Here is a 20,290-nt window from a genome sequence, read left to right as displayed (position 1 = left end):
GTCCATAGAGATACAGAGGGAAGATGGACCAGGTGACTACTAAACTCGTTTGAACTTCTAAGATTTTGATTCTCTTTTCTCAAAGAGAAAAAACGTCAATGCGGGGGATCCCTCTACCTTTAGCTAAAGAGTTGAACTGGGCTTCTCAACATATTGAAGTTGGAAGTAGGATGTCTAAAATGGAAAGTTCCAAACTGGAAGTGATGGGCAGACAGACCTATTGATGGAAACAATGTAGTGTTCTTCACTGGCTTCTGTCAACTGAAATTCCTACCCTCAAGTTACTCGACTGCAAATCCTTCACTCTGGCTAGCAGCCTTTCCTCCCAAGATTCTGGAAAACACCCCGAACTAGAACCAAGAACTGCTGCCGTGTCCCCAGTGCGGTTGCTGCTTTTACCAGTATCCCTCACCCTTCCTATTAGAAGGCTCTGCCGACCCCTGTAATCCCACCGCTCCAAACACAGTCCCAGAGTTCTGGGCACTATTGCCAGGTCCTCTACTTCTAGCGCAGTTTATTCTCACATCTATTGCCTTGTTTTCCTGGTTTTCTCTCCATAGTGGAAGCCAGAGATACACATTTAAAGAACAAGAAGATTTTCATCTTTATTCTTATCCTCACATGTCCACAGACCTCTTCTTCTATGTGGAGAAACTGAGCCTTTGGGCCACAACTGCTTTCCCTGTTGAGGATTTTGTAAGAGGTTCCTGGAAGAGGGCAGTTACAGCAACTTGTAAGACTCTACAACACCTCTACTACTGTCTCCTGCCCGGTGTCACCTCTGCAGGAAAGGCAGCTTTGTGCCCAGCTCTGTGAGCACAGAGGTCAGAGCCTTCCAAAGTCTTGAGAAAGCTGATTCCAGGGATCCCAAACTCAGGACACCAACTTGAAGCAAGACCTGGTTACCAGGACTCGGAAGAAGGCTGTGGATTCTGGGGGCTGAGAGCTTCACATCCTACCATGCTGGCAGGGGCCAAAGTCCACAACTGGCCTATAGGTCTAGTCACTGCTGTTCACCACAGCTCTTATTTCAAAGTCTTTTCCTTTGGTTTCTTCTGTTTCTTCCGTTCCTCGTATTCAAGTATTTTCTGTTGGAAATAGCCTGTGGGTTCAGATACATGTGTTAAGAGACATCTAATCTGGCCAGGCAGACTTAAGATAAGCTCAGGAGTGAGGGTCAGGAATATTCTCTCTGCTGCCCACGCTCCCAGACTACACCCACATTCCTGCCAGGATGCCCAAGCCCTCACAGGTCTTTGGAGATACAGGTATTTGATTTGGCCCCAGAGGGGGCCTAAAACAAATAATAATTAGTAGGAATTAGCTCCAGACTAAAACAAAGAGCATACGGCCTCCTGCTGGCTGATGAACAGAGCAACTTCTGCAAAGTATCAGCTCAGGAGGCATTTTCCTAGGCGTCAGGTTCTTTCCTTCCAGCCCCGCTTGGTAAGATTACAGCTATTTTTGTGGGCCTCTAGAGAGAAATGCTCTTTCCTCCCCTCCTCTTCATCGTAGGGCCACACCTGACTTGGAGGCAGTGACCCTCTGGGCTTGGATTGATAGGGGCCTGTCACTATACCTGCAGGAGGGTTCTTGCTCTTCTCAGCTTCCTGGATGAAAAGGGAAAAGAGCTGTGTCTTCACAAACTTCTTCACAAATCGACGGTTGGCCTTGGAGGTCAGAGCCTTACAGAAGCCCCGTTCTTGGAAATGGCCTTGCCCATTTGCTTCCCGCTTGATGTAGGAAGCGTAGTGGCCCACAGTCTTGACAAAGAACTGCACAAAAGGGCCTGAAACATGCTCATTGATTTGTTCAGAAGCTGCAAGGAACAGAGACCATCTCAGGATAGTGGAAGGATGAAACTACCCACTCTTACCTCCAGTGGCTTTCTTCGCAAGCTGAAAGCTCTTGGAGAAGGGGTGAGGTAGGCTTCATAACTACTGATTGACTGATTAAAATGGGAGACTAGATATGGGTTCACCATTGCTTAGGAAGAATAAAATCTCATACTCGCCCTAGAATCAAGGCCTCTGGGACTAGCCCAGGACTGCTGAGTGAATTTGTTTTAGTTCTGGAAGGGAATTATTGGGAATCATGCCCTCAAGCTCTTAGGAGAAAGCCAAAATAAGAGGAGCCTAGGACTTACTCTGTGACCCCTTGATCCCCTGACCAAGAGATTCTAAGATGTCCTCCTGAAGCTTGGGTGGTAGGATGTCTTTTTCATCACCAACCTAGGAGACGACAGAGGTAGCTCAGAGGTTAAGCAGTCAGGGGGGAGGTGTGAAGTGAAGTGTTGGCAGAGAGTGTGAGATGGGGATGAATTCTACACCCCACTCTTCCCCCCACCCCCAGATAATTGGCCACATAGAAGAGAAGCAACAGAAGCTTTGACTCTAAACACTAGTAAGTTTCTCTATCCCTCTGGTACTTGGTTTATATCCTTGCCCTAAAGGCACTAACAGATGCCTTGTGAAGTCATCTGTCTTTGTCATGGGCTCCTTGAGAGAGGAGAGATCTTGTTAGCATGGATTCTCACTCAACAAAAGTTCTTAAAGTTTGTTAAAGTAAGTGGAACATCAGTGAGACTAGAGCAATTGAAGTGGTGGTGGGTCTGCTGGGGATCTGAACCCAGACACTTACTGACATTAAGAAGGTTCCTTCACAAAGATTCACCAACAGGACCTGAAAAAAACACAAAACAGCTTGATCTCTTCCCCTTTCTCCATTTCTGCCTGTGGTTGTAACTTTCAGCCCAAGTAGCAATAAAATCAGCACCTTAAGTTCTCATTTCCTGTCTGATAGTCTCTTTTCTCACCACCCCCTCTTTCCTGGGAAAACGGTGTGAGGGTGTAGGAAGCAGGAAACAGGAGAGAGCTAAGGAAGATGGGACAGACAATATGGGTAAACCATAGCCAGTCACTCCCTTAATAAAACATTGATCATGGTAATGGCTTCTACATATGCAACATTTAGTACGTGGCACACATGGTGCTTTGCACATTTTATCTCATTTAATCTTCCCAATGCTCCTGTAGAGGCAGGTACTGTGCCTGTTTTGCAGATGAGGAAACAGACCCAAAGAAGCTAAGCTGCCTGAGGTGATACTGCTAACAAATAGGACAGTTTCCAAGCCGAGGTTGTGCTGTCCCTGGGACTACGTCTTTCTCCCGACAACTCTCCTTCAACTCCCTTCCTTCTGGTCAGCTTTAGGACAGGGATGGACATCTTTTGATTTTTTTAATGCTCACAACAACTTTATGTACAATTGCCTGGAGTTCCATTTATAAAACTCCCACAGAGCTCTGGGCCTTCCAGCAGGAAACAGCGAGAGGAGGAAATGAGCCCAGGGTCAGCAGGAAGAGGGAAGGAAAGGCAGTAACCTGTGTCTATAGGCTGCAGGTAGGACAAGCACAGGGCTGGAACTTGGGAGACCTGAGCTCTAGTATCAGCTCCATCATTGCCTGAGAGGCCTTCAGTCCAGACTAGAGATGACAAATAGGCATCCTGCTGGTTGGATTCCAACCTACAGATCTGTTTCTTTTTGCCTCAGAGAATTTTTAAATAATTGAATTTAGTTTCCAATATTTAAATTGGAAAATTTCACATAAAATTTGGATTTGGGGCTTCTCCTGAAAAGTCAGGAGCTCTAACACTGATCCACATACAGATGGAACTGAGTTACAGCTGCCCCCTTTAGTCAAGGCCTGTGCTCAGCAGTTTGTCATAATCCCCCGAAGCCTGTGTTGGCCATTTAAATGCCTGCTGGCTCCCTCTTTTCAGTTTGTGACCCTTGGTCTCGACAGGTGGGTGAGTGATCCCTGCATGCACCCTTCTCCCAAATAAAAAGAAAGAGAGGAACTAGGAAGTGTGCCAAGAGACAGAGCAAGCACTGTAATTATCCATCGTCAAGGGAGAAAAGTTGAACTAGTTCAGGCCTGAAACCACTTGTATACATAGGCTCAGATGCCTTCACTCAGGGCAGGCTATTTACTTCGGGGGCTGGGAGGTAAGAGTGTGTGAAGAAATTTTTTGTGAAGTTGTTCCCAGAAGTCTTTCCAGTACTTGGAAAGACTGTCTGTCAAGCGTTCCCTTCCAGAGAGTGGACGTGGGGAGTCAGGGAATCCCCCTCCCCTTCCCTGGCCCCTAGCCCTCTCCCTTCCTCACCCCCTGCCCATTTCACGGAGCAGCTGCAGAGGAATAAAATAGGCCAAGGCTCTTAGCGAGCAGGAGCTGGAGTCTGTGTAGCCTTCCGGTGTCTTCCCGCCAGGCCAGTGGAGGAAGAGCCACAGCTGAGGAGATAGAGCTGTAGCATCAGGAAGTTTCATAACTTCTGGGTATGGGGCATTTTAAGTCATTGCTAAACATGGGGCTGATACTCTGTCCCAGTTAGTCACAAGGCAAATACTGGCTCAAAGGGCATGTGTACTCAGCAGTCCTGAGGAGGGTTGAGCGGGCCAGCAAAGCAAGGAAGGGAAACAGAGCCTGCTTCTTTACCTCCCAGCAGCACTCTGTGGAAGAAAGGCTTTGGTTCTATCTACTAGATTCCATCCTTGCCTATGTGGCTTCAGATAACTCAAATGAGTTATCTGGACCGCAGATACTTCTTATGTAAATGGAGGAAGTCCTCCCACTAGGGTGGGTTGCAAGCCTTCAATAGCTTACTTCTAGGCCCTGCCTCTCCCCTTGGTAGGCCCTTTGTCTACACAGAGGGAGTCAGTGGTTAGCCCGTGCAGACAAACCGAAGTAGCTCTTCTGGCTTGAAATTATCATCATGTGCTATCTCTTGAAAGTTCCTATTGACAACTCAAGCAAAGCACATGTTTTGAGTTGTTCTTCCAACACTGGAGATAGATTTATGTTATTAATGCCTATTTTCACCACTGATCTTTCTGGTGTATCTGGAGGCACTGCCAAGAAATAAGAAGCTGACAGAGATCAAAGGGAATTTGGACCTCTATCCTCATTAGCCAACTGAGCTCTGAGCTAATCAGAAAGATGACCCTTGCTACAAAAAAAAAAAAATCTGCATTTTCAAGGCTTGTTGTTTGCAGGAAGGCTATGTCAGTTCACTTCTAAGCACCGCACCGTGAACAGCCCCCAGTGGGGTGTGTGTTGTATAGACCAGCTGTTGTACAGACCAGCTGTGCTCGTCCGTTCAGAAGAAAAACGGGACACCTGGGGCCTGTTCATTAGGACTAGCTGGCCTAGGACAGTCGGGTGAGCCCTGAATAAGCCACGTGCTGCCCCTTAAGCCCAGGGAAATCATTCAGGAGGAGGGAGCAGACCCTTATTGAGTATCAGCTATATGTCAGGCACCAGGCTAGGTGCTTTATGCAGAATTTTTCCCCCTAGGATCCCTAGGAACCGAACATTGTCATTCCGATATTACAGATGAGGGAGCTCAGGCTTAAAGAGGTTAAACAACCTGCGGCAAAATCACCCAGCTGTTAGTAGCAGAGCTGGGATCGGGATCCAGGTCTGCCTGGCTCCAAGTCATGCCCTCTTCTTGCGGCATCATACCTCTTCCATGGGGCTCTCCATAACCTCCTGCCGAAAGCGCATTTGGACTCCAACCATGAAGGGAGTGGGGCAGCAGACAGTGGCCAGAAGGCTCTCGGGGACAACAGGGATGTAGGTGTGGGCCCAGCTGAAGGGGTAGAGCAGCGCCGCAGCAGCATGGATGCACTGAGACAGTGTGCTGGGGACAGGGCACAGAGAGTGAGAGTCAGAGGGGCCTCCCTGCGCCTCCACCCCCAGGGACCCACCCCTACAGCCCACCACTGACAGCAGCTGCTCATGCTGCCTGTAAAAGCAAGTCTGGGAGCCATGCCAGTCACAGAGCTTGTGACTACTTGTAGCTGGGAGGAAAGGTACAGAAACTGGGAGGCTGAGGCTCCTCTCATCAAGGATGGGGCCTCTATTTGATCCTTTTCCCAGTTAAGTCTTCTCAACTCACTTCCGGGGGTGGGGGTGGGGGGCGGGGGAGTGACTCTAAAGAGGGGAGGGAAGAAGAAATGTCTTCATTGTTCGAGTCCCTTCTCTGTGCTTACCACTGTGCTAAGGATGTGGATACCAGGAAGCATAAGACTGGCTCTGCTTTTAAGGAACTCAGTGTAGTTAAGGAGACAAACGTGTAAACATTGGGGTGCAGCAGAGAGGTCAAGCCTGTTTCCTCCTTATGTCTCATCCTGAGTCTTTAACTCTCACAGCTCCCTCTGGCCACTCGTGGTTATTTCAAGTTACCGGGTTGGTGCCTGAGTTTGCTTGGGAAATTCCTGGATTCCAGGAACCTCTGACCAGCAATTCCTACCTGGAAAGTCCCACAGAAGTGGCTCCTCCACCCTTCCCAACGAAGCATTCCCTGTGTAATTATTGCCTAAGTCACAACTCGGGCCCAGCTCCCCCCAATCCCTCCCCCCTTTGCCCCTCCAACACACACACACAACCCCCCTTTCTGTCTTCTCTATTCTCCACTGGCTTTCACGGCTCTTCATTTCTCCAAATTACCCCAAAGCCAAAGCCAATCAAAACACAGATGCAGAAACCTTGTTTCAGCTCTTGGTATGGAGCTAGCACTTCCTGAGTTAGAAAGATGGAGTCTCTGAGAGTCTCGCCAAGGCTTAGGCTGACTGGAAGTCCCCTTCCTGCCTGAGTTGCAGAGATCTGAAACACTCAGTGTAGGAAGGAAGTGGGGAGTGGTGGAGTCTCCCTGAAGAAAGTTAACGCCTGAGAGATGAGTCTTGCCGGCCTTTGCCCATGTCCAGGCCAGAGTCCCCTTCACTTCCTAAACACTGATCTTAGGAGGAAAAGGCCAGAATCCCAGCTCCAGCTGTGACAGAAACTTCTCAGTCCCCTACAGGGCAGAGAGTAGAAGAGCTACTTCCAAAGCAAAAGATTACACCACTTTCCACAAGGATTGGCCTACGACTGGTGCCTTTTCGGTTATCACTGATTTTTACAGAATTTTCAACCCACAGACCCCCATTGCCTGCCCAAGCTTCCTTTCCTCTAAAACCCATGACATTCACCTGGCCCTCTGGCCTAATATTTGGGTCCCTAATATCCTTTTCTTCTTCTTCCCTAAAAGATAAAACCAGGGTTGTCAGCCCAATATAAGCAGCTTTCTCCATCCCAAGACATAAATAGGTCAACCTTCTACTGTCTTACGATTTTTCTCCCTTCTCTATTCTGTCACACATCTCCCCATGTCTTTCTCAGACTTGAAGCCCCTAAGAGGTAGAGACCAAGACATGATATTATTCTGCTTCAACTATACACAGGGATATAGTCAACCATGAACTTATTATTAAGAAAAACAACTAGCACTTACCAGTGTGTGCCTGGCAGAGTGCTAGTTACCTAATGTGCATTACTTCATTTAATCCTTACCACACTCTTATGAAGTAGCTACAGATCTCCATTTTACAGATAAGGAGATCATGACTTCAAGAAGTTAAGAACCTAACCTAAGGAACACCATGTAGCTAAAGGTAGAGGAAAAGAACTTGAACTTTGTTCTGCTGATTTCAATACCTGTGCTTTCTTTTCAAATGGGGATAATTCGACATTCCCTTAAGGTCTAGGACCATGTCTTATTTGTCTGTATTTTCCTGATGCTTGGCATCTGGTAAACAGTTGACACACAATAAGTGTTTGTTGAATGAGTGAATAAATGGACAAATGACATGTGTTTTCCACTAAGGATAGTGCGCTTGACCTCCCTACCACTCTATGACTTCCTGCCCTGTCCTCCCTCAGCTTCTCGAGAGCAGAATCATGTCTGCATCCACCCTAACTGGTCTCCTCCAGGGCTGTCATGGGAATACTTCTTGTACTTCTCAGTGCTAAATCACAAACCTCCTTCAGGCTTAGGCAGTGATCAAGTTTGGAGGCAGAAACAGGGAATTATAACAGCTATTTTCTAGGCTTAGTGCAGATCAAGGCAGGGTGGCAGGAGGGTGGGGAGCACACAGGTCCTACAGCCTGATTTCCTTCGAGAACCCTCCGGTCTATTCCTTGGAACCCAGGGATGCCAGTCAGTTCAGGCGACCCCGCTCGGTGGCTGGACCAACCTGAGACCTTCTGCCAGGAAGATGATTCTTCTCTCCAGCACTGCAGAGGCAAAGATCTGAAGAATCTGCTCAAAACTGAGACAGCGCAACAGAGAACTAAAATCCACATGCTCTAGGTGGGAGTCAAGGGGCCGCGTCAGCGAAATGAACTGTGGGGAAACCAGAGAGAGGGGGAGTCACCACACTGAAAAAATCACATGAACCCCCGAAAGCTGGGTCTCTACCAGCCTCCACCCTATCTTCCCCAAGGAGTGCATCTGACCGTGCCTCCCCACTGCTAAAAACCCACCCATGGTTCCCCTACGCTCTGAGGATGACACTGATGTAATCCCCTATGTGGCCCACAAGGCCCGCCTCTCTCACCACCTGCCTCACCTCGCTTCCCCGCACCAACTCCTTTCCGTTCCTTGAGCATGTCACACTCTTTCTTGCCGGAGGTTCTTCCCTCCCTCCCCTGGGTTGCCTTTCACTCTTTTTCAAAAAAACTAACTTATTAGTTTTTCATTGAAGTATAGTTGGTTTACAATATTTTCTCTCTTCATTCTTATCCTCCTTTATGTCTCAGAGGCCTTCATTGGCCACCTAATGCAAGGTGTCAACCTGTGTTTCTCATCATTTTCCCATGTAGCATCCTGTTTTCTTTTCATCACAATCATACAATTTTTAATTATTTATTTGTGTGTTTACTTATTTAAGTCTTTAGACTTTTAGCTCCATGAAGTCAGGGACCACATTCATTTTATTTACCGCTTCGTAGCCAGAAAATAGTCTAACTTTGTGCATAGCTAGCCTGCCACACTTATGTTTTGAATAAGTGAACAAGCCTAGCCCCTCCCCTTATTCCGATCTGGGGAAGCAGAGGACACACCAGATTATCCAGAGTACCAGGGGTCAGGACTGGAATTCTTAAAACAACGTTCTACTTGCTGCTTTGTCTGCTTAGTGTCTTAAAACAATAGCATCCCCACTGTGGCATGGGTGGGGACTCAGGGGTGGGGATGTGTGATAAGAAAAAGACAGGTGGAGGCCATAAGGTAGAGATATAGGACAGACACCGGAAGATAAGTGAGGTAATGGGGAAAAGTGGCAGTTTGGCGGCTGGGGGCAAAGGCCATTCTAGGACCAGGAGCCTCAGCTTACATGATTTATTTATTATAAATAAAAGTCTTGGTGGCTTAAACAGTAAGTAGGTCCTTGTGAGCATCAGGTTGGGAGGATCAGAACATTGGGGTTTGACTTTCAGCTCTGCCGCCAATAATTCGAGCCAAGCCCCAGTGCCTGCCTGGCTCAGTTTCTGGTGAATGGGAGCACTGTGACGAGAGGTGCCCCAGGAACACTTCCCCTGCAGTCAGGGAGGGTCTTGTCCATTTTGCTCACCCACCTCAGTGCCTGAGTCGGGGATGAAGCTCTTGAGGGTGACGGTCTTCCCAGGAGCGGGGAAGGCTGCCTCTCGGAGGCCCTGCATGAATGGGTAGATGACTGCCATGGAGATCTGATGCCTCTTTTCCACTTCATCCAGGATCTGTACGGAAGAGGACCACGGGAAACATGACTCAAAGGGACGCTCCCAGGCTGGTAGCTGAGATCTCACGTGTGAGGCTGGTCCCGCCAATCCTTAACTGGTTCATTCTTCCCTGGCAGAAACCAGTCTGCTGTTTACCTCCTGCGCAAGACCTGCTTTTGCTCCTAGCCTTCTTCTTTTCGTCTTCTCTCTACCGATCCGTATTCCTTCCTTCTCCTAACATCAGCACGAGCTACCTTCCCCAGGAAGTCATTCGAGAGTAAACTCGTCATCCCTGATGGTACCATGTTCATTTGTGCTAGATGGAGTGGGAGACTAGAAGCTGGGCCTCTTAGGTGCCACTCTGCCCTCCAACTTCCACCAGAGGCTCCCCAGGTCGAGGGATGGCCTTCATCCACAGAACCCTGCACAGATGAACCATCCACCCAAGCCAAGGCTGATGGAGTATATTACCTTCATCCTTCAAGGGGCCTGCCTGGGGCAGAGCACACTGATGCCCTTTTCTGGCCACTAAGACATGCCACATCCATTCGGAAGGATTCCTCTCTGATCCCAACTCAGGTGTACTAGCACTCAAATTGCTCCAGCAGAAGTCCTGGAGACCTCAACTTCCCCCTCTACCCTGGAAGGAGTCAGAGGGAGTCCCCCAAGCCCCGCTGTATAATTGTCTTTATATCTGTTTAGTATTCTGTCTTCTTCATGTATCATGTCATCTGAGCCTCACAGCAACCCATGAGATAGGAAGGTGAGGGATCATTCCATGCACTTGACAGATGAGGAACTGGAACTCCCCACTCCTGACCTGGAGCTCTACCCATGTCCCACTCCAGCTGCATTCTTACCTGACTAGACGGGGAGCAGTGGGCTTTCTGCAGGGGAGACAGTCCTCTAGCTTCAGTTCCTACTTTTCCCTAAAGCCAAGTCCAGCCCAATCGCCTGTCTGCCTGAATCTCCCCAGGGTGCCTCGCCTGACCCCGGCTGTGGGGGAGGAGCACAGGGGGCTCAGGCAGGGCAGGCAGCCAGGTGGACCTGGAGGCTCAACAGGCCCAGCAGGCCCCGAGGAATCCCGTTCCACCCCTACCTTGGAGAACAAGCCGAAGCAGCCAATGCAGCTGATGATGCAGTACACCCTGGGGAGGCGAGGACCACGGCCGGCGGGCTAGGGAGGGACGGACAGGCTCCTTCAGTGCTGCAGCCTCCCCAGGGCCTCTATGCAACTGGGGCTGATGGGGCACAGGGCTGGTGGCTGGGGCTGGGGGATCCATGGTGAATGGTGGGCTGGAGGGAGAAAGACCTGGCTGTGCAGAGGTCCCACTCATGGGAGAGGCAGCAGGGAGGCCAGAACGGTCACCGAAATCCAAAGAAAGTGGCCTTGAGGGGGCTGGTTGGCTCAAGGGCGAACACTGCCTGCATCGGCACCAACACTATCAGGGGTGAGCCAAGAGGGAGCAAGTGTGTTGTAGAGACGAGGAAACAGCTAGGCAGGAGAGCGCTATGAAAGTGACTTGAGAGCCCAAGGACTGAGCTTCGTTGTCCAAATCCCAGGCCAGGCTGTGGGAGGCAGGGGCCAAGTCAATGAGGCCTGGATAGAGAGGGCGGGGAGCGGGTTAGAATGAAGCTTCCCCCCGAGCTGGGGAGAGTAGAGACCAAAGCATGGCAGCAAAGGTGCCCTGGGTGGGTGAGGAGGGGTGTGTGTCCCCATTCTTGTGAGGTGGCACAGGGCACTAACATGGCAGCAGGTACTGGGCTGTGCTCTCTCTACAACCACCTCTGCCAGGGAGCCTTGGCTTTTGCAGCTGAGGCTTGAGCAAACCCAGCTGTGGAGCAGAACAGGCTGCAGAGAGGAGGGGCCCGTTCTGAGCTCTACAAACCAAGAGGCGCCTGCAGTATCCAATCTTCCTGCTGCCATCCACGTTGGTCAGGACAAACGAGAAGGTCTCCCTGAGGAAGAGCAGACAAGACCTGGTTTACATTTGCTCACTGGGTTCTTTTTATTCCGTAAGATTTATTTATGATTTATTTATTTATTTTTGGCTGCCTCGGGTCTTTGTTGCTGCGTGCAGCCTCTTCGTTGTGGCGAGAGGGCTTCTCTCTAGTTGTGGCATGTGGGTTTTCTCTCTCTAGCTGTGGCACGCAAGCTCCAGGGTGAGTGCTCTCCGTAGTTGTGGTGCGAAGGTTCCAGAGCACGTGGGCTCTAGTTCAGGCATGCGAGCTCAGTAGTTGTGTCTTGGGCTTAGCTGCCCTGCGACATGTGGGATCTTAGTTCCCTGGGATCGAACCCGTGTCCCCTTCATTGTGAGGCGGATTCTTTACCACTGGACCACCAGGGAAGTCCCTGCTCACTACATTCTAAAGCAGGAAGGCAGTCAGCATCAGAGCAGGGCTGAGGGGGGTGAGGAGGGTAAAGGGGAGCTGCTGATTAATCCTGAGAGTAACCGTAACATCAGTAATTTATTTAAAGTGCTTATTGGTGTCAAGCTCTAAATGTATCATCACATTTAGTTCTCAAAACAACCCTTTGAAGTAGGTTCAATCACTATGCCCACTTTACAAATAAAGGAACTGAGACTCTGGGGGAGTGCTTCTCATCCAAGGTCATTCAACTCATAAGTGCTAAAGCCAAAACTTGAGCTCAGGCAGTCAAATTCCAGGACTCACGGCGTAAAAGGCTCTGGCATATAAGGGACTCCTTAGAGGCCAAAGGACTTCTTCTAAGTCCATCTTCTGCCAGAGGCCGTCAAAACACAGTGACTAGCTCCTAGGACAAGTGAAAGAGCCTCGCCCTTCTGTTAGAAGGGACTGCTTAACCTGGTTACCCGAGCTCTCTTGCCTCGAGGTGTCCCAGGCAAGATGTTTAGAAATGAATCAACTCCAGCCCCTCCCCATCAGGAAGGAAGCTGGTGAGAAATCCAGTTGACGGGGGGTGCAGGAACCCCGTGGTTCGCCCTTCTCCTCCAATCCCAGATTCCCCCGTCCCAGGGCCGAGCGATTACCTGGGATACTCAGTGAGTGGGGCCCACTCATTCCCATCTGGGAAGCAAAACAAGGGGATGGCTCCGAGCAGCCGTTCCTCCTCCTCCTGTTGTCCCCGAAGCAAGTTCTCTCGCTACAAGGAATGGGAAAAGAGACAGGTGGATGTGGAGGTAGGAGCAGGTGGAGAGGGCTTGGGGGCTGGCGGGCTACTCTGTGCCCATCACTGCATAGAGACTGCGTTCTGGGTCTGGCTGGAAGAACCCCAACGCTGAAACAGTCCCTCCCGGGCCAAGTCTACATGAACCTGAGTTGGACTTCAGTATCCTAAGGATCTACATAGTCAGGAAGGGGGCCAGGACCATGCTGAGTGCAGAAAGGCCCAGAGACCTCCTGGCTTCCTGGGAGGACCACATCAGAGAGATACCGCATCTGAGAAGAGAAGCGGCCAGCTCAGTAGCCTCACTGTCAGGGTTAATGAGAAAGATGCCCTAACCCCACCCCTTCACCCGCTGCGGGACCAGACAAGAAGGAGTCTGATGCTTGGGCTGTGGCCACCAGCTACGTGCCTGCCCCACCCTTTCCCTCCCACCCACCCCAGGGAGGGGATTCCTGCGAGGACCTCTGGCAGAAGGTAAGATTCTCTACAGAGAAGGGTGGCTGAGCATAGAATTTGGAAGAATTAGGAGGTCCCCCAAACAGCAGAAGAACTAGCCTAGTTTCCCAGCTAGGGAGCCTAGGTCAGTTCGTTACAGACCTAGATTCTGCGGGTGATAAGAGAAAACAGGGCTGGACCTGAAGGAAACAGGAGCAGTGAGCTCAGGGCAGCTCTAGACGAGCCCCCTGCAGGGTGGGGGGCTGGGGATGGGGAGACGACACCCCCCCACACCCATCGCCTCTCAAACACCCGAACCCTCTGTCCCCCATTGCCCCTTCCTTCAATCCTTACCTTGGGGAACTGGTAGGTGATTGTGGGCTCATAATCATCCCCCGAAGGCTTTTTTTTGAGAGAAACCACGAGGAGGTATTCAAAGAAGTGCTGCCCTCCGGCAAAGTTGGGTAGACAGTGCTCCTGGGCCCTTTCTGGTTCCTTTACAACTTCCCCCAGATTATCCTGGGGAGGTCCTGAAACCAAGACACCAGGGCCCACTGGTATCTCATTGATCCAGGCCCCGAGTGGAGGATGTGAGGCTCCAGTATCTTTGGCACTTCTAGGCCGTCATACCGACACCGAGGTCCCTGGAGCCTGCCCAGCACCTCAGGTCCAGGCACGGGATCAGAGCCAACTGGGCAGTTTCCGTGCCTGCCTGGGAGATTTGGAACCACCGAGGGTGGGGGGGCAAGAGGAGGAAAGAAGTCACTGATTCGGAAGCCAAGGAAATATACTGGGGAGGTCACCTGGGAGGCCCGAGGCCCCAGGGTAGCAGAAACTCTGCCTAAGTGAAACAGTACACCCCGAGTTGACTTGGACTCAAGAAATCGGAACAGGCCAAGGGCCACGTGACTGTGACCACAGGGCATGACCGGCTCTAAAAACCAACAGGGGAAACCTCCTGGCCAGGTCACATGGGGAACCAGGGGAAGGATGAGATATAAAAGAAGAAGAAAAAGAAGTATTTCAAGGAAGAAACAGCCCCATCGAAGAGGGTCACCCTGGAAAAAAGAAGTAGCTAATCCAGTCCAGACCTGCTCCGTGTCGAGGCAGCCAGTTGCGGAAGCGCCTGAGTATCCCGCCTACCACTTGTCTTTCCATCTTCTTGGGCCTGTAAGGCATGGAGTGCTTGCCTTTCCTCTAACAGACTGGCTACAGAAAACCTGAGAAGGCGGCTGCCGTTTCAGTCTCCAGCCACAACTCTATGAAGCCAAGCCACGTGCTGTCTTCCAAATAGGGGAGAGCAGTTTCCATCCTATGCACCCAATAGTTGAGCAAGGAGCCCGTGTGACAGGACCCAGAAAGGCAGCAGAACGCCTGCACTGACAGAGGCAGCATCCTGGCACTGCAGCTCAGACCTCAGCTCCTCCCAAGAGCCCCAGGGTGTGGTGAGAGAAAAGGTCATAGGCAAACACCTCCAGAGCCCAGCTGCTTCTGGGCTAAGGGCTTTTAATTCTGGGCTGAAGGTTGTGCAATGGGTTTATTTACAACCCCTTGACAGTGGAGAATGCCTTGCCAGTCCCAGGACAGGGATCTTATATCTCCATAACTGATTCCCGACCTTTCACTTCCTAACTCGGTCAATGGCAGCAGATAACCTCTGCATGGCCCCCTGCTGCACTCTGGGACTTCCAGGACTTCAAGGCTGCAAGCAAGAGCACAGGACCAAAAACTCCTCACAGCAAGGTTGCCCCTGCCTCCCCTGATTAAAATCAATAGACTTGACCTCATTCATTATTTAAGTGGAGAAATTGTTCTAGCAAGAGGAATTCCTGGATATCAAAATGAACCTAATCCTCTCCTGGTGGTGAAATAAAGAGCAAAGTCCATCTCTGGGTTGGAGAGTTCCTGATATCTCAGCACAGTCTACAATGGTGCATCTTTCATCCCCTGCAATATGTCCTAAGGCAAACTTGTCTCACTGGGACCTGTTCCAGGGCTCCAGCAAAGAATCCCTCCTCCCAGATAGGAAGCACTGACTTAGGACAGTCTCCCTGGCCTACAGTAGGGGACTGGTTGCATCAGTAGCCTGAGGGGCACTCAGTGGAGTGGAAAGCATCTGGGTGATCTCCACCCCACCCCCACGCCTGCTCAGTCTTTTTTCCTGGTTTGTCCAGGTCAACAGTTCTGCACAAGCTAAGAGCAGAGCAGCTGGGCCCTGGGGCTCCAGTGGTGCTGTGTCTGGAGGCTGGGGAAGAGAGACAGAATAGCAGTAAATCACCTGGGATTCTCACATAAACCCTTGAGTGTGTAAATGCACGTGGTAAGAGAGAAAGACTCTTGCCAGGAGGCTGCCCCTAAGAGAAGCTAGAAGGCAAAAGGGTTTGGTGCCAGTGTCTGCCACTCCTGCAAACAATTAATAGACCTCTGGAAGAATGTGTGGTGCTGAAATAGGGGACACAGTTGCTTGCTCTTAATAGTTCCAGACCTGGCTTCTGTGGACTAGTAAAAGCCAGTACTCAGTGGCCCAGCCATGACTCCTGGGGAGATCAAGGATCACAGTAAATAAGAATGTTTCAATCACTGTAGGGACTTCCCTGGTGGTGCAGTGGTTAAGAATCAGTTTGCCAATGCAGGGGACATGGGTTCAAGCCCTGGTCTGGGAAGATCCCACATGCCACGGAGCAACTAAGCCCGTGCACCACAACTACTGAAGCCCGTGTGCCTACAGCCCATGCTCCACAACAAGAGAAGCCACCGCAATGAGAAGCCTGTGCTCCGCAATGAAGAGTAGCCCCCACTCGCTTGCCTGGAGCTAGAGAAAGCCTGCATGCAGCAACAAAGACCCAGTGCAGCCAAAAAAAAAAAGGGAACGTTACATTCACTGCAGTGGTGAGAACAGTGACCTGGAACACTCGGATCTGTCACCACACCTTATCTGCAACCTGCACAGACTGGCTGCACAATCCTCGCCACCAATCTGAGAAACAAGCATCATCTCCAGACACAGATGGGGAAACCGAGGCACAGAGTAATTCAGGGACTATTTGGGGAATACAACAGAATCTGTCAGGGGTGGGAATGATGAGCGTTTCATGTTCACGCTCCTGCCTCCTGGGTGCAGTACACACCAAACATCCCACAAATGTGGATGCCTCCTGTTTGCAAAAGACCTTGAGAAGCAAAATCTTTTCCCTGGGCATTCCAGAACCTCAGGAAATGATTTCTTTCCCTAAATCCTTCGGGTTGCATTTTCAGCCCATTTCTTCCTGCTTTATCAGAAGAGCCAAGAGAACAGCAAAACTTACAATCGCAAACAAAAGAAGTTACTGGACTTTGGGGCTGAGGACCAAGAAATCCAGAAAAAAGTCTTCCCCCTTTCAAAGGGGGTTATCAACAGAAGGAAAACCTCCATCACACACACGTTTAATATGGGTCTTCTCATTTAATCCTCAGTGCCCTAGAAAGGAATTATTATCCTGAATTTTCAGTTTAGGAGGGAGACGCCCTTTCTAGGGAAGTCAGGAGTCTGGTTACACGTGTTCCTCCACCAGGAAGTGCCTCCCACAGCCCTCTGACAAAAGTCCCAGAACCAGCTGGAATATAGGTGAAGGGACTTTCTGGAACCTTGATCTGGAAAGCTGGCCCTTCCTCTTCTAGCTCAGCTGCTCTCAACCCAGGACCACCACCACTGCCAACCCTCCCATCAGGATGATTTACACCCATGCGTGTGTGTATGCACACACACACACACACACACACACACACACACACACACCCTCCTACCACACAGTTGCCTTGGGGCCAAAAGGGCAAAAGAGGGAGGGGGAAATTCCGGGAAAGGTGGAGGATAGTATGGAAGATGAAGAAGGCACACTCTCCTGCCCGCTAGGTGCCAGACCTCAGGACAGGTAATACTGGCTGCACATCTTACAGTCCCTCATTGTCATCAGGTACAGTCATCAGCCCTGTTTTGGGAACAAGTGGAATGTTTCCTCTGGGCTGCAGGGAGCAGATCCCTTCCATTCACACAGGCTTCTGAGGGTCGAGGGAGACCAGGAAAGACCAAGCCAGTGCTCTCCAGAGAAAAGAGGCCACCAGCCCCACCCTGCATCTGCTCCTGCCACGGCACGCTCCCAGGCATCTGTCCCAACCCATGGTCTCTGACCTCTCCGCCTCAGTACAGGTGGAATGACCAGATAGATACTGGAAACCTGTGTTCAGGGAGAACAGCAAGGGCTAGGGGTGGGGGACAGGGGTAATGGCAGAAGGAGCACTGATTCCCCCCTCCCAGGTCTCCCCAGCTCTGGGGCTTGGAGTAAGAGGGGGTCTCATCCAATCTTTTGACCACCAATGTTAGAAGGGGTGGACTGTCTTGGTATGACCCCTGCTTACTTTCCAATCGGTTCCCTTCTTCTCAGAAGGTGGGACCTCTGGACAAAGTAAGGGTTGTGGCTGCTTAGCCATCGGGCTGGTCAGTGGTAAGCAGCAATAAATATGTGTTGAATGAATGAAAAAAAGAATGAATGAATTCCTAACTCCCTTCCAAAGCCCAGCGCCCCTGCTGAGAAGAAAGGAAGCGAATATTGACTGCTAATTTAATCCGTACAACCCTGTATGGCAGGAATCATTCTTCCTTCTGTAATGGGGGACCAAGGGATAAGGGAGGCTTGCCTTGCCGGGTTCGCACACTCTAAGGAAGCAGCTGAGCAGGCTCTATCCCAGCTCTGCTCGAGGCCACACTCTCCAGGGCTCCTCGCCGCCCCTAGGGGAGGGAGGGGGTGACGTCGCAGGGGAAGGGCAGTGCTGTGGCCGGCGGCTGTGTGCGGGGCAAAGTCGCGGGCTCCCACGAGTGGAGTCCGGGGGCGGGGAGGCGGGGCAGCGCGGGGAGGCGGGCGGCCGGGGGCTGAGGCTGTGTCTCCCGGGCGGGCGCCGCGGCCCGGGAGCTGCAGGCACCCTGCGGTTGCCCCACAAACTTCCTGGCTGGTAGGACACGTGGCCCCGGGGCCCCACAACGGTTTCCTTTGGCTGGCGACCTCCCCTTTGCCCCTGCTGGCGTGGCTTCTCCTCTGACCTCCGACCCCTTCCCCACCAGCCCGTTTCCACCTCTACCTGCGCCCTTTCTCTCCAGCTCACCTGACCCCTGCCCAGCACCCCCGGAATGCCCCCTCAGACTGCTCCTCGATCGATCGCGACCCTCCGCACCGCCCTGCCTTGGCCCCTTGTCCCCGTCACCTCCTGTCCTGGCCCGCGGTCCCCCCGCTGTGCCCGCGCCCTCGTCCCGGCGCGCCCCGGCCCGGCACTAACCCCCACGGCCGCGCTTCAGTCTCAGGCTGGCTCGGAGGCGGCGGCCGAGCCCATCCATGGCCCCTGGAACACCCGGCGCCCGCTCCCAGGTCCGCGCCGGCCCCGCCCCCCCCAATGCGCGACCTCGGCTGGCAGACACTTTCACTTTTCCGCGGGGGAGAGGCAGAGGGGGACGAGCCGGGACGCGACGGCACACCTTCCGGACTCCGGCCCAACCCCCGGCGCACCTGGGCGGGCCCGCTCTTCCCTGGGCGCCGGGCAGGGCTGCGTGGGGTGACAGAGGGCGCTCAACGCGCGTCCGGGAGGGGCGGTGCCACCTGGCTCCCACCCTCTGTGGGGCGTCCCGGGAAGTTTGACTTTCCGAGCCCCGCGGTCCGCAAATGTTCGGGGTCGCCACGAAGTCACCCTCCGCCTCCGCGGCAAGCGCGGGTTGTGCCCTCCCGGTGGGCATCCCTACACCTTCCAGGTGGCTCGGGGACTTATGCCAGAAGGAGACAGAGTTTTCAGAGTCGGCACAGCTTTCCAACCTCTCCACTTCGCCCCCTGCAACTGCGTTAGCCTCTGGCCATTTCCAGATCTCTTGCTATATTTGTCCTTCTCCTCCGTGGGGCCCGTGCCCCTGCGTTGCTCTTTTCCCTATTCCACTCCCCTGACGAAAGGACCTGGCCCTGTGAGCTCTTGAGGAGGGACTGGAGATGCAGTTGAGGGCCTTGATCCTGCCTTCCATCCAGCCGGCTCTTGGGCAGTTCAGCAAAATGAGAGTAATCCCTGCCCTGCCACCCTGCAAAGACATGGAAGTCAAGGATTAGAAAGCTCTTTGTAAACTCTTATGTGATACAAATGTAAGGGATGATGATAATAATGATGACAATAGTGATGATGACAGTTGCAGCTAGCCACACTCCCCTTCTTCTAATCCCAAATCCCCATAGAGCCATTCAGCTTTTCTTCTGCCCTTCTCACCTTCAATGGCTTCCTTACACTTCCACATTTCAAGCTTCCTTTGTCAGAAATGAAAATTTGCATTTGATAAGCCCCTCTTGCTCCTGGGGGATCCGCCCTGGCTCTCCTCTGCCTCCCAGGACCTGTAGGGTGGAAAGGATAGAGGAAGTGCAGAGTCCTGTCTGAAATTTCTCCATTCACAGAGGTTTTAGCCTCTGTTTCAGATGTGGGTGGCAGAGGGAAGAAGACACTGTGGCAGAAATATGTCTAGGATCTATAGAAATGACCCCCGGACCTACACCCCCTTCCTCTCCCCTGCATGGCCTCCAGGTGACTCTTGTGTCACAGACTATGGGTGAGCAACAGTGAGGAATCTAGCCCTGGTATTAAACTGTCTAGTCTTAGCCCAGAGGTTCTAAAAGTTGCCTCTACTCTGGGCCTATGCAATTTTGTACTTAATTACACAGTCTGTTTCTGTTCCCTATTCTCTGTGAATTTCCACACACGAGGACACATCTCTTTCTCAAGTACCTTCTCTTGGCTCTGCATTCATGTCTTCTGCATCTCCGTGTAAGTATAGTAGTTGTTCATGATAAACTTGTCCCACTGGTTGAACATAATTGTGCCTTAATTTTCCCAACCTATTTTATGGCGGCCTTAACCAATCTACTTCCTTCCTGTAAAAACAGATGAAGAAATATGTGTATAGGTACAGCAAAAAGATATGTACAAGACTGTTCATGTTGAATCTTATCTGAAATAGCCTCAAACTGTAATAACCTCAAATGTCCATAAACAATGACATGGATGAGTTGCAGCATATTCTTACAATGGAGTACTATACAGCAGTAGGAATGAATACACCATGACCGCATGCAATAGCAT

The 20,290-nt window shown here is 51.4% G+C and overlaps 1 protein-coding gene across 2 annotated transcripts; it reads right to left on the bottom strand.

The window, feature by feature from the left end:
• Positions 1-613: 613 nt before the first annotated feature.
• Positions 614-18,714, bottom strand: DENND2D (DENN domain containing 2D). 2 transcript variants are annotated; one of them, XM_082677256.1, is made up of 12 exons: positions 18,464-18,714; positions 13,514-13,689; positions 12,588-12,700; positions 11,466-11,535; positions 10,676-10,753; positions 9,454-9,594; positions 8,073-8,221; positions 5,521-5,698; positions 2,641-2,682; positions 2,147-2,231; positions 1,580-1,819; positions 614-1,102 (listed from the first exon to the last, which is right to left on the bottom strand). In XM_082677256.1, the coding sequence occupies exons 1-12, from the start codon at positions 18,519-18,521 to the stop codon at positions 1,026-1,028; spliced, it is 1,407 nt and encodes a 468-aa protein (XP_082533382.1). In that variant the 5' UTR covers positions 18,522-18,714; the 3' UTR covers positions 614-1,025. The 2 variants fall into 2 exon arrangements, with proteins under 2 accessions (XP_082533382.1, XP_082533381.1); XM_082677255.1 differs by lacking the exon at positions 18,464-18,714 and adding an exon at positions 14,251-14,396.
• Between the last annotated feature and the right edge of the window lie 1,576 nt (positions 18,715-20,290).

Source organism: Grampus griseus (genome assembly GCF_964374135.1).
Source record: "Grampus griseus genome assembly, chromosome: 1".
Lineage (NCBI taxonomy): Eukaryota > Metazoa > Chordata > Mammalia > Artiodactyla > Delphinidae > Grampus > Grampus griseus.
This window is presented reverse-complemented; position numbering and strand designations above follow the sequence as displayed.